We start from the raw sequence: 12,170 nt of genomic DNA, 5'->3' as shown, positions 1-12,170 counted from the left end.
TTTAATGCAATGCCAATCAAAATCCCAATGGCATTGCTTGTAGAAATAGATAAAGCAATCATGAAATTCATATGGAAAAATAAAAGACCCAGAATAGCAAAAGCAATTCTAAACAGGAAGTGTGAATCAGGTGGTATAGCAATACCAGATTTCAAACTATACTACAGAGCAATAGTAACAAAAACAGCATGGTACTGGTACCAAAACAGGTGGGTGGACCAATGGTACAGAATAGAGGATACAGAGACTAATCCACAAAGTTACAACTATCTTATATTTGATAAAGGAGCTAAAAGCATGCAATGGAGGAAGGATAGCATCTTCAACAAATGGTGTTGGAAAAACTGGAAATCCATATGCAACAAAATGAAACTGAATCCCCTCCTCTCACCATGCACAAAAATTAACTCAAAATGGATCAAGGACCTTGATATCAAATCAGAGACTCTGCGTATGATAGAGGAAAAAGTTGGCTCCGATCTACATATTGTGGGGTCGGGCTCCAAATTCCTTAACAGGACACCCATAGCACAAGAGTTAATAGCAAGAATCAACAAATGGGACTTACTTAAACTAAAAAGTTTTTTCACAGCAAGAGAAACAATAAGAGAAGTAAATAGGGAGCCCACATCATGGGAACAAATTTTTACCCCTCACACTTCAGATAGAGCCCTAATATCCAGAGTATACAAAGAACTCAAAAAATTAGACAATAAGACAACAAATAACCCAATCAACAAATGGGCCAAGGACCTGAACAGACACTTCTCAGAGGAGGACATACAATCAATCAACAAGTACATGAAAAAATGCTCACCATCTCTAGCAGTCAGAGAAATGCAAATCAAAAACACCCTAAGATACCATCTCACTCCAGTAAGATTGACAGCCATTATGAAGTCAAACAACAACAAGTGCTGGAGAGGATGTGGGGAAAAGGGTACTCTTGTACATTGCTGGTGGGACTGCAAATTGGTTCGGCCAATTTGGAAAGCAGTATGGAGATTCCTGGGAAAGCTGGGAATGGAACCACCATTTGACCCAGCTAATGCCCTTCTCGAACTATTCCCTGAAGACCTTAAAAGAGCGTACTACAGGGATACTGCCACATCGATGTTCACAGCAGCACAATTCACAATTGCTAGACTGTGGAACCAACCCAGATGCCCTTCAATGGATGAATGGATTAAAAAAATGTGGCATTTATACACCATGGAGTATTACACAGCACTAAAAAAATGAGAAAACCATGGAATTCGCAGGGAAATGGATGGCACTAGAACAGATTATGCTTAGTGAAGCTAGCCAATCCCTAAAAAACAAATACCAAATGTCTTCTTTGATATAATGAGAGCAACTAAGAATAGAGCAGGGAGGAAGAGCAGGAAGAAAATATTAACATTAAACAGAGACACGAGGTGGGAGGGAAAGGGAGAGAAAAGGGGAATTGCATGGAAATGGAAAGAGACCCTCATTGTTATAAAAAACTACATATAAGAGGTTGTGGGGGGAATTGGAAAAAAAAACAAGGAGAGAAACGAATTACCAGTAGATGGGATAGAAAGAGAAGATGGGGGGAGAGGGGGGATAGTAGAGGATAGGAAAGATAGCAGAATACAACAGTTACTAGTATGGCATTATGTAAAAATGTGTATGTGTAACCGATGTGATTCTGCAATCTGTATCTGGGGTAAAAATGGGAGTTCATAACTCACTTGAAACTAATGTTTGAAATATGATATGTCAAGAACTTTGTAATGTTTTGAACAACCAATAAAAAAAAAAGTTGGTGAGTTTGTAATAGATAGATGACAGGTGAAAAGCAATAAAACACAGCTAGTAATATGAACCAGACCAATGATTTAGTTTATTTTTATAATAGTTTTTTAAAAAAATGTGACATAACATAAAATTTAGCATTTTTACCATTTTTAATTATACACTTCTGTGACAGTGAATACAGCTGTATTGTTGTGAGACCATCATCACCATCCGTCTCCAGAACTTTTTTTTAAATCTTTCCTAATTGAAATTCTGTACCAATTAAACATCAATTCTTCATTCCTCTCTCCCCCTCAGCCCCTGGCAACCACCCTTTTACTCTATCTTTATGAATCAGACTACTCCAGATACCTCACATAAGTGGAATAATGGAATATTTGTCCTTTTGTTATTGGCTTATTTCACTTGGCATAGTATCTTTAAGTTTTCATATTGTAGCATATTTTAGTATTTCCTTCCATTTTAAAACAGAATACTATTCTGTTGATGTACATACCATGTTTTGTTTATCCATCCACTCACTGATGAACAGCTAAGTAGCTTCTACTTTTTGCCTACTGCGTTGCAATGAACATGGGTGTATAAATATTTGTGTAAGTCCGTACTTTCACTTCCCTGCCCATTACTGGTGATGGAACCCAGGGTCTTGTGCCTACTGAGGTATATGCCAAGTCTTCTGTTTACACTTTTTTTTTTTTGGGTCATCTACTCAAGAATGAAACTGGGGGACTGTATTTTCTAAAGAATTGCCTCTCCATTTTTCACAATGGCTATACCATTTTACATTCCCACTAGCAATGCACAGGGATTCCTATTGTTCCACCTCCTTGCCAACACCTTTGTTCTGTTTCTGCATAACAGTCATACCAATGGGTAAGGTGGTATCTCATTAATCTACTTTATTCTTTAGTTGTCTCTGCTTTTGGTACCATATCCAAACAATCAATGCCAGTCCAGTATCATGAGAGTTTCTCCCTATGATTTATTCTAAGAATTTTATTGTTATAGCTCTTACATTTAGTTCTTAACTGTTTTGAGTAAATTTTTGTAAAATGAAGAAAGGCAGTAATTACTCCAATAACACGGGATTTCTTTTTATAGATTGGCATCTCCTTTAATTTTTTTTTAAACAATGTTATATAGTTTTTAGTATACAAGTCTGCCACCTATTTGGTTAAGGTTATTCTTAAGCTTTTATTTTTTTATGCTATTATAAATGTATTTTTTTCTTTTCTGATTATTGCTAATGTACTAAATTTTTCTATATTGATTTTGTATCCTGCAACTTTTCTGAATTTATTACAATAGGTTTATTTATTTTTAATGTGTGTGTATATCTCTCTCTGTGTGTGCATGTGCATGTGTATGTGTGTGCATGTGTATGTGTGTGCATGTGTGTGTATGCTGACTCTAAGATTTTCAACAGGTAATTATGTAAACAAATTTATTTATGCTCTGGCTAGGAATTCCAGTACTAGGCTGAATAAGAAGTAATGCAAATACATATCCTTATCTCATTCCCAATCTTAGATGAAAGCTTTTTAGTCTTTCATACTGAAATATGACATTAAAGTTTTTCATATATAGCTTTTATTATGTGGAAGTCATTTTCTTCTATTCCTACTTTATGTTTTTAATCATAAAAGAGTGTTATATTTTATCAAATGCTCTCTTAACCAATTGAGATGACAATGTCATTTTTTTTCTTTAATGCTGTTAATGTGGCATAGTGCACTAATTTTGGATGTCCAATCATCTTAGCATTGTAGGAATCAATCCTACATGGTCTTGGTGGCTAATCTTTTCAACATGCTATGAATTTGGCATTCTAGTAATTTGTTGAGGATTTTTGCATCAGTATTATTTTAATAAGCTTTTTGACTGCTGTGACCAAGAAGTCTGAAAAGAACATCATGGAGGAAAAGTTTATTTGGAGTTCATGGTTTCAGAAGTTCAATCTATATATGGATAACTCCATTGCTGTGGGCCCAAGGTGAGGCAGAACATTAAGGCGGAAGGACCTGGTGGAGGAGGAAAGCAGCTCAGGGCCAGGCAACAAGGAAGCAGAAAGGAAAAAAAAAAAAAGAGTTCTGTTCACCAGGGATGAAAAATATACCTCAAAAGCACACTCCCAGTGACCTACTTCCTCCATACATACCCTACCTGCCTACAGTTACTGCTGAGTTACCTTTATCCATGGATCAACGCACTAATTAGATTTAGGCTCTCATAAACCAATCATTTCACCTCTGCACTTTCCTGCATTGTCTCACTGATGAGCTTTTGGGAGATACCACATATTTAAACCATAACAAATAATATCTCAGTTTGCTTTGTAAAGTATCTGGTCTTAAATATTCTATTACATAACAGTTACATTATAAAATAAATTTTAACAATGAGTTTTAGAATGGACAAATATTCAAATCATGGCAAATATTAATAGGGGATATTAGTCTGAGGTGTTTTATTCTTGTAGTGTCTTCAGACTATGTCAGGACTTTTATATCCACATTATTGCTCAATTTAGGAGGTTTTCAGTCATTATTTCTTCAAATAACTTCTGTGATTCTATCTCTCCTTTTTCTCCTTCCAAGACTCCTAAAATGTGTATATTGGTACACTTGATGGTGTTCCATAGACTTTTATTTTTTATTTTTCTTTATTCTTTTTCTTCTCAGATTCCATAATTTCAAATAATTTGCTTTCAATTTCATTGCTTCTTTATTTTATCTGTTTGAATCTGCTACTAAACCCATTTAGTGAAACTTTCAATTCAGTTACTGTAATTTTCAGCTCCAGAATTTTAGTTTTTTTAAAATTAGTTTTTATCTCATTGTTGATGTGCTCATTTTTTATCATTGCTTTCCTTTAGTTCTTTGTTTATGCATTCCTTTAAATTTGTAAGTATATTTCATACAGTTGTTTTGAGGTCTTTGTTTTTTCTTGAGGTACTCTGGAAATTTACTCTGAATCTGTGAATGGCTGTTTTCCTGTTTTATTGTATTTCTTGTTATCTTTCTATGGAAAACTGAGCATTTAGAAAAAGAGCTAACTCTTCTAGCATAGTCTTTGCAATCTGATGTGAAAGGCCTTCATTAACTAGCAGGCCCCTGTCCCTTGAGGTCAGCTCAGAATGAAGGTTTAAGGTCTTCTCAGGCCCTTTCTAGCATGGTCCTATCTGGACCTAAGGTCCTATATCTGGACCTTCTTTTTAATTTCTGATTGTCTGTGGCTTCTTATAAATGCATTAAATTTCCCCCAAATCCTACCCCAGCTTTGTCTTGAGATCTTATATATTCTATGGTAATCCTTTATTCTCCTGTAATTGTTTACCCCCATGTGTTTGCAGGCCTGAATTACTTCTTCAGTTTTCTTGAAAACTGATGTCCAGCCTGAGATCCAAACTATGCCACCATTCATGGCTCTTGAGTTCAGGCAAGGCAGAAAATAGTCCTTTAGGCAGCCCACAGACAAACTAGAACATGCAAAAAGTTCTGCTATGCTTCTTCTTTTCTCAGGAAGAGAACTAGGAACTGAACCATTTTCTCCCAACTACACCTTACTATGCTGAGATGTTGGGGCAAGGAAAAGAAAAAATGCCTTTTTGATGGTAGATGACCTCATCTTATACTTCATAGAAAATCCCTCTAATTTTCTGCCACTACCTCTACAAACTTATATTCATTTGTGATTACTTTTTAATCTTGTTCCTTCCAGTCCTGAGAGAAAAAGGTGTTTGCTTTCTGCTTATGGTCAATTTCTTGATGGTGCCTCAAAAGTTTCACAGGCTTTTATTTTTTACTTTCCTTTATTCTTTTTCTTCTCAGATTCCATAATTTCAAATGATTTGCTTTCAATTTCATTGCTTCTTCTCTTTTCTGAATTTCTAGAGGTCAACTGACTACCTCCTTTTCTTCCTCTTACTGATCCTCTCTTCTGTCCTACCAATATTTGAGCACCTACATGCTAGGTACTGGGGACATAAGAGTGAATGAGACATGGACTCAGGTCTTATAGGAGTTTACTTTCTTATTTAGGAGACAAACAGATTTAAATAGATATAATGTCAAAGTAATATATGCTCTGAAGGAAAATAAGCAAGCAGGGTTAGAAGACAGAGAGTAACAGAGGCTGCTCTTGCATTTAAAAGATGATTAGGAAAAGCTTCTTTGAAGAGGTAGTATCTGAGGAGCAACATAAAAGCAATAATAGGGAAACCAAGGAAATATCCAAAGGATATCCAAACCACTCCAGAAAAATGGTTTGGCAAACACAAAAGCCCTGAAGCAGGAATGTATCTGAATAATAGCAAGAAATTAATGTGTGGAAAACTGTGAAAAGCATAGAGAAAAAGACAAAGTGTTGGTCAAAGGTCAAATTATACTCTTCCCTGGTTACCCATAGAAGGGATTTTGAATTTTATTTCATGGAAAAAATGCAAAAGTTTGAGTAGGAGACTGATAACATTCAAACAATCTTTTCTAAGAATCACTCTGGCCGTGTGTGGTGGCTTGCATCTGTAATCCCAGCTACTTGAGAGGCTGAGGTAGGAAGATCTCAAGTTTGAGCCCAGCCTGGGCAACTTAGAGAGACACTTGTCTCAAAATAAAATACAAAAAGGGATGGCGATGTAGCTCAGTGATACAGCACCCCTGGGTTCAATTGCCAGTAGTGAAGGAAAAAAAAATCACTCTGGCTGTTGTGTAGGGAATTGACTATAGGAAGGCATCAATTATTTTTTCTCCTCTTCTACTTTCAAACTTTCTCTTCTGTCTACTGTATTATTCTCCAACATCATTTCACTCAACTTAAAAGAAAAAAACCAAAAATCCTATCTGTCAACTTATTTCTCTTCTTCACAGTCAAGCCTTTTGACTATATAGTTTATAGCGCATTTAGTCCTTCATTTCCTAATTCTTCTCAGCCCTACTGCAATCTGCCTTCCATGCTCCACTTAACTGTCTTCATAAATGTCAATAATCTCAACTCAGCCAAATGAAACGTATGCTTATCAGGCATCATCTAACTAGATCTCTTAGCTATCTGTTACTGCGAACTACCACATTCTTCTTGAAATTCTTTTCTAATGGCTTCTATGGTATCACTCTTTGTTAATTTGTTTCTTTCCTTTTAGTGTTTTTTGTTAATCTCCTTAATGGTTCCCCCTTCTAAATGTCTATTTCTAAAAATATTGATGTTCTCTAGGCTTTCTTCTCTCTCAACTGCTTAATGTTCTGAATCTCTAGATTCAGAAAGCCAACTGGTTTGCCTTCTTTCCTTCCTTTTATCCTCCTCCATTTCTGTCCTTCAAATATACCTTCAACCTATATACTCTAAATGGGAAATGTTATTCACATTTAAAGCTACAAAAAACCTCATTTATTTATTACTGCAACTATTATCTCCAACTCAAAACTCTTTCTAGGCTTCCAGATCCATGTTTAAACAATCAATTTTCATCTGTATGACCCACAGGTAATGAAATTTATTAACTAAAATCTAATTATACACAGTCTTATTTCCCCATCTCTAAATCTACACCTTCTTCTATACTCTTGATTTCCGTCATCAGCACCACTTTTAATCTGGTCATTGATTTTAGATTCCTAGGTATCATTCCAGAGTCTATGCCTTCACCCTCAGAAATGGCCTACATTCAGGTGCCACCTACTTTCCAATGTATCGCCTAAAGAAATTTTAGATCTCTTCCCCAATTCATCCCTAAAATGCTTAATTAGTTTAGGTCCTTATTTTGGTGGATTGAAATGATTTGTCTTTCATTTTTTTTCAAACCAAAGTATAATATGTAATACATATACTTAATAGTAGTAATTGTATATTAAGATTTAATTTTATATAAATACAATTATTATGATGGTTGCCACATAGTTTTATATTCCTTACTCCTGGAACAATGCTTAGAGTAAAATATGTTAATATTGAGCTGAATTCAACATTGTTCTGTATCCTACCTATCTCTATCTCACTAATAAAGACTTTTCTAAGGAACATATTAATCTTTAAGTAATTTTTCATTGAATAGGATACAGTATAAACTAGTTAGCTATGCTCCTTATGATCAGGCCATAATCTATCCTTGTAGCTTTTTTGCTTGCAATGTCCATCATTCATTTTGAAGCGAGAATACCACCTGTGGTACATGCAAGGCACTACACAAACTGCTCCTCCAACTTGTAGGACCCTTCTATCTTAGTTTACTAAACTTAATCTTAGTCCAAATATTAACTCACATGGAGCTTATGACCTAATTTACAAAGATGAATTAGGTGCCTCTTCTCTATGCTCATATATTATCCTGCACTGATCTTTACTGTTATACTTTCACTTCAGTAATTACTACTGATCATCTTTTTATCCTTTATTATATAATAAAATATCTATTTTATTCATCACTTATTTGAACTTTTAAAAGTTCCTTAAGGGCATCAATGTTTGTTTTAGTATTTTCTTTCTTTCTTTCTCTCTTTCTTTCTTTCTTTCTTTCTTTCTTTCTTTCTTTCTTTCTTTCTTTCTTTCAAGAGAGAGAGAGAGAGAATTTTTAATATTTATTTATTTATTTTAGTTTTTGGCAGACACAACATCTTTGTTTGTATGTGGTGCTGAGGATCGAACCCAGGCCGGATGCATGCCAGGCGAGCGCGCTACCGCTTGAGCCACATCGCCAGCCCTGTTTTAGTATTTTCAAAACTCCATCAAAGTCCCACTACATAGTAGGCACTCAATAATTGTTCCCTCCATTCTTCCCTCCCTCCTTCCTTTCTCTCTTTTTTTGGGACTATGCCTAAGACCACTATAAAAGAACAGACAGCATACTTTTTTCCTTCATTCACTATTGAGTACATGACAAACATCAATTTAAAATTTTTACCCTTTTTCTTTATTTGGGATATATGCTTAATGTGTAAACCTTCTTTCATGGTATGATAAGGGATTAAATTACTAGCTGCTTACCACACTGGCCAGTGCAAGAAAAGTAGGAGTTAACCTAACAATATCTCAATGTTCTATTTTCCTAATCCTACATTTCTAAACTTTTCTAGGACACATGTAGAATTGCTTCTTAACCCAAATGTAAAACAGAAAAATAAAGGCTGTTTTTTTTTTTTGTTGTTGTTATTGCTGTTGTTTTTTGCTTATTTTTTTTTACAAGTGAATATTCCTTATACTTGTGGAAAGAATCAGAAATCCAAATTCTAAACTTAATTGCAATAATTTTCAGAAGACTCATCATCCCCCTCTTTCTACTATCCACCTCTAATGAAGACCGATAGTGGGCTGGGGTTATGACTCAGTGGTAGAATGAGTGCTTGCTTATCATGTGTTAGGCAATGGGTCTGATTCTTAGCATCACATATGAATAAATGAATAAAGTCCATCAACAACTAAAAATTACCTATATTTAAAAAAGAACTGACAGTCCATAAGTCCACTTATTAATATAATGTGTATTCTTTAGTAAACCAAGAGGAGGATCACAAAGAAAAATGATGGTTTCTGAGGAATGCAAGGACATATAATATAAGCATTTACCAGTATATTATCAACTAGAAAGGAGAAAGGGAACTGTGTAGTTCTATGCTATATTTATGAGACAAGTAAGAATTAGTGTATTTCTTAGACTTCAAAATGTTATAGGCTAGTAAAAATCATTCTTTCCTCTTATTCTATATTTATTCATTTTTTAAAAAATATTTTTTTAGATGTTGAGGAACCTTTATTTTATTTCATTTCTTTATATGTGGTGCTGAGAATTGAACCCAGTGCCTCACACATGCTAGGCAAGCACTCTACCACTGAGCCACAACCCCAGCCCCATCTTCTTCTTCTTTTTTTAAATGAGTGAACCAATTTAAGAGTCCCTACTTTCAACAGCCAGTGCATGCATAGTTTAACATGGTAGGCCTGAGGTTGTCCTCTACCCTCTTTTTGCAGAACTGGGGATTTTTGCAGAACACAGGACTTTGCAAGTGCTCTTTCACTAAGCTACTTCTTGCACCCTTTTTATTTTGAGAGAGGGTCTTGCTAAATTGCTTAGATTGGCCTGAAACTTGTAATCTTCCTGTCTCAGCTTCCTGAGTGGCTGGGATTACTATCATGCTCAGCTTCAGGATGTTATCTTCAAAAAGGTGTATTTTGTAAGGTTGACCCTTGAATGGCACTGAGAACTTGAATTTTGAAAACATTTCCTAAGTGATAAGACTGACTATTGTGCCAGCATAGTTCAATGTATGATGAAATTTGTGGTGAACACATACTTTTGAATTTTGGATTTTTGCTGATACAGTGTATCTATGTGACTAGCCCTCAATTAAAAAACAAAACTTCTGAACTCTGAATCTCAAATGGAGTTTCTTATGCTTTACAAACATAAAACAATCTGTAAAGCTGGAGGGAAAGTACATAGAAAGACTGACATGACTTCCTTTAGACTCCTCCTGATGTCTTTTTCCATGAATGATCTGGAGATGTATCTTTACCATGTCACTGTAGTAGATCTTAAGCTATGAGTATGACTGGACGCTGTGTACTGTGAGTTCTTCTAGTGAATTACAAAATGTGTGAATGGAACTGGGGACCTCTGAAATACAACTAAGTAATGACACTAAACAAGGAAACAATCCTCCCATTATCATTTCATAAGTGTATGTTAATAAAATTCTAATCTTTAATAAGACAGAAACATGAAACATAATGTCAGATTAGAGGACAGAATTTTAAGTGGAATACATTTAGCATTACAAAAAGTTCATTACATTATTCTTATTTTCCTCATTTTGCTACTGATTGGTGAAAACCTCAAGATAGATCAGTGACATACATGTGCTTAGAAACTACTAGCTTAAATAATTTTTGTCTTCCAAATTTCTTTATTTTGATGCTGAAAGTACTAAACAGAAATGCTATGTGTACAGCAATAATTTAAAGCTTGAAACTTTTAATAAAACAGGAAAGATTTCACTGAAATAGTCTATTTTAACTGTCATAAAGAATGGAAGTTTTTTTTAATAAATGACTAACAAACTAAGTTCCAGTATATTTTAAGACTTTCAATCTTCCTGTCATCCAAATAACAAGGTAAAAGAAAAAATCAAAAAACAAAACTAGCTGAGAGACGGTGATACTTTTAACTTCCAATCTGTCATAAAATTGTTTTTACATTTATTTACTCTTATACAAAAATAAGCACTGATATTTAAAAATTATATATGGAAACCATTTTTTTCTCTTTCCTAAACACAATCATCTTAATACAAACCCATCAAATCAACTCATATCACAGGTCACATAACTTTTTTTGATGTTTATTTTTAAAGTTTTTTTAAAATATTTATTTTTTAGTTGTAGTTAGACACAATATCTTTATTTTATTTATTTTTATGTGGTGCTGAGGATTGAACCCAGGGTCTCACATGTGATAGGCAAGTGCTCTACTGCTGAGCCACAACCTCAGCCCCCACAATAATTTTTAAAAAGGTAACAAAAAATCTCAAATTAATGTCATCAATTAATATATCCCTATGTTTCAGTAATTATAGTTTTCCAGTTTCTAACAATATAATATTTTTTCAGGTGCAAAAGACTCTCAAATTTCATTTACTGGGATTAACAACTTTCTCAAAACCAGAACCAAACAACTTTCAAAATCAGAACCACACACCTTTTGCTGCAGTTCCTTTAATGCAGAATCTCTATCCATGCATGCCTGTCGGAAGGCTTCATATGCTTTATTGAGCTGTTCGCCAATGTTTTTATCCATTCCCTCTTGTCCTGTGGCATCACTATAAAGGATGGAATAAATGGCAAGTCTGGAAAATAATTGGGATAATTTAGATAGTTATTAAGTTACACAAATATCATTATAGAAATGTATCTTAAAAGACAAGTCTTTCCTAGTTTAACATAAACCAAATGCTATAAAGGTTTATAAAAAATGAAAGTTTCATCTAAAATTCTGACCAGAAATATAAAATCTTTTTAAGTTTTAAATATTATTTACTAATGTTACAGTTTATAAAGTGAGGTTCTAGTTCATAAAAATGCTACTTTGAGAATTATAATCTACAAATGTAATATGTTAATATGTAGAGATAAAAAGGACATTTTTAAAATTAATATTTTACTATAGAAATGTACAACAGGATAAGCAATGCAGGAAGGGATTTCTTTTCACTAAATGGACAGTTACTCCCACTTACAAGGTGAATTCTTGCTACACTGAAATTAGAGCAAAATTAGATAATAAATGTTTGTGGATGGAGTTCACACTGTTGTTATCACAGAGCAATTAAAATGTGTGAAAATGCTCTTATTTTAGCACAAAATCTAGGAGAGCTGCTGTTGAATTGTACATTAAAAAATAAAAA

The 12,170-nt window shown here is 34.2% G+C and overlaps 2 protein-coding genes across 14 annotated transcripts in view; one reads left to right on the top strand and one right to left on the bottom strand.

The window, feature by feature from the left end:
* Nucleotides 1-12,170, top strand: part of LOC144365550 (uncharacterized) — a 195,485-nt gene that overhangs the window by 107,246 nt on the left and 76,069 nt on the right. The window lies entirely within an intron of this gene.
* Nucleotides 1-12,170, bottom strand: part of Tank (TRAF family member associated NFKB activator) — an 89,585-nt gene that overhangs the window by 42,719 nt on the left and 34,696 nt on the right. For all 5 annotated transcript variants that reach the window (XM_078017476.1, XM_078017475.1, XM_078017477.1 and 2 more), the window contains exon 2: nt 11,465-11,612. In XM_078017476.1, the coding sequence (XP_077873602.1) occupies nt 11,465-11,563 (99 nt within the window). In that variant the 5' untranslated portion in view covers nt 11,564-11,612. The remainder of the gene's footprint in view (nt 1-11,464; nt 11,613-12,170) is intronic.

Source organism: Ictidomys tridecemlineatus, chromosome 7 (assembly GCF_052094955.1).
Source record: "Ictidomys tridecemlineatus isolate mIctTri1 chromosome 7, mIctTri1.hap1, whole genome shotgun sequence".
Lineage (NCBI taxonomy): Eukaryota > Metazoa > Chordata > Mammalia > Rodentia > Sciuridae > Ictidomys > Ictidomys tridecemlineatus.
This window is presented reverse-complemented; position numbering and strand designations above follow the sequence as displayed.